Genomic DNA, 1,710 nt, shown 5'->3' on the forward strand with positions numbered 1-1,710 from the left:
ACCGGGTAATGCTAAATGGCCAGAAAATTTGGTCAAAAATTAAAGTCTATAATATCTTTTTTATTTTAATATAAACTAATCTTTTTTTCATTTTTTAGTTAAAATGTATTAAAGTTAAAAGGGTAAAAATGTTCAAAAAGGTAAAATAATATAGATAAAATACCATTATGACCAAATTCTGGCCAAATTTTCTGATCAAAAGATTTTTCCTTACCACAAAAGAGTTTTAAATACACATGGAAAATTCTTCTTCTTTTTTTTTTTTGGTTGAAAACTATGTGCTACTTAATCATGATAATGTGAAACAATTACACCTTGATATGGAATGTTAATGTGTGTATCATGCTTAGGGTCCTCTTTTTGGAATAGAAATCAAACTTTCCTTGAAAACTATGACTCTCAAACTTTTTGGATAAGCATGTAAGTCGAATTTCTTGACTTCATTGGAATTCAGATCATAGGAAATCAGAAGTCCACTTTTACTTTGAAGAAGCAATAAATGATCCCTCCAAGTTGTTAATGGGAATTCAAAAGGAAAAGGTTTAATCATATACATTTTAGTCCAAGACTCGTGTACATTATACTCCATCATTATCCAGATGTCCATGGTATGTTGAGTGAGATCATTATTGCTATTTGGAGGGGGATAACAAATCAAGGTTAGCAACTCATTCAAGACTGTGAGGCTATAACACTTACCATCAAAGACATTACAAACATCAGGCATATTCATATTGTGAAAAATCTCAGTACTAATATCAAAGCATAGAATTACATATATTCGATCTGTTTTTGCATACCAATGAAATGTTCCATGATGAAGTATCTCGAAAGATGGATTACTAAACACACTAGGCAATTGTTGATCCATATCAGGATTCACATCTCTCCATGAATCAATGCACAAATCATAAACCTCTACTTTTTTCTCTTGCTTCTCAGGACCCCAATAAGCATCCAAAAATACTTCTGAAATCCTTACAAATTTGTAATCATTTCCAATCGAATCAAAACCAAATCCAATGCCACCTTTAAAGCTACGATGAAAACCCTTTTGACAAACGAAAGGGCTAGGTGGGAGTGACATATAGTTTCTAGTAGCTGGATTAAATAAGACAATAACATCATTATCCGTCAAAACAATCAAACCATTGCAAGGGCCAACGAGTTCATTAAAACGACGAGTGAAGTTTAAACATGGAAGATCAAGATCTAGTAAAACAAGATCATTGTGATCATTGCTAGAATTAATAGACAAGACATTTTTAAATCCTTCAGTTTCTTTGAAGGAACGACTAAATGTAATGAATTCATTGTTTGTAGTTGTAGTGTCATTGATATGAATATTTTTAAATCTTGAGGATTGTATAAGAGTATACCAACTTTTGGAGATGAATTTAAATCTTAGAAGAGATTTCACTGACAATCTCAAAAGTATACAAATTATCACATCCTCAGGTAATATTTTCATAATTCCATTCGACATAGTTGGTTCTCTACAATGAAAAACGAATGATGTTTTCATCTCTTCTTAAAGTATAACACACCAGTAATATCTCTTTTGAATTGGACGCTAAACCTTATATCCCGCATAGTCAGTTATCACACTTGCAAATTATCCGCCAAATAATATTCATTTTCTCCTTCATCTTTAATTGAAAAAGTATGAAAACTTATTTTTTAGATTTAAAATTATTCAATCATCATCAT

At 30.9% G+C, this 1,710-nt stretch overlaps 1 protein-coding gene across 1 annotated transcript; it reads right to left on the minus strand.

The window, feature by feature from the left end:
* Positions 1–346: 346 nt before the first annotated feature.
* On the minus strand, positions 347–1,486 carry LOC102604787 (F-box protein CPR30-like). Its single transcript, XM_006358674.1, has one exon. It carries the CDS (start codon positions 1,484–1,486, stop codon positions 347–349), a length of 1,140 nt encoding a protein of 379 aa, XP_006358736.1.
* Between the last annotated feature and the right edge of the window lie 224 nt (positions 1,487–1,710).

The sequence above is a fragment of the Solanum tuberosum genome, unplaced genomic scaffold (assembly GCF_000226075.1).
Source record: "Solanum tuberosum cultivar DM 1-3 516 R44 unplaced genomic scaffold, SolTub_3.0 scf00276, whole genome shotgun sequence".
In the NCBI taxonomy this organism is placed as follows: domain Eukaryota; kingdom Viridiplantae; phylum Streptophyta; class Magnoliopsida; order Solanales; family Solanaceae; genus Solanum; species Solanum tuberosum.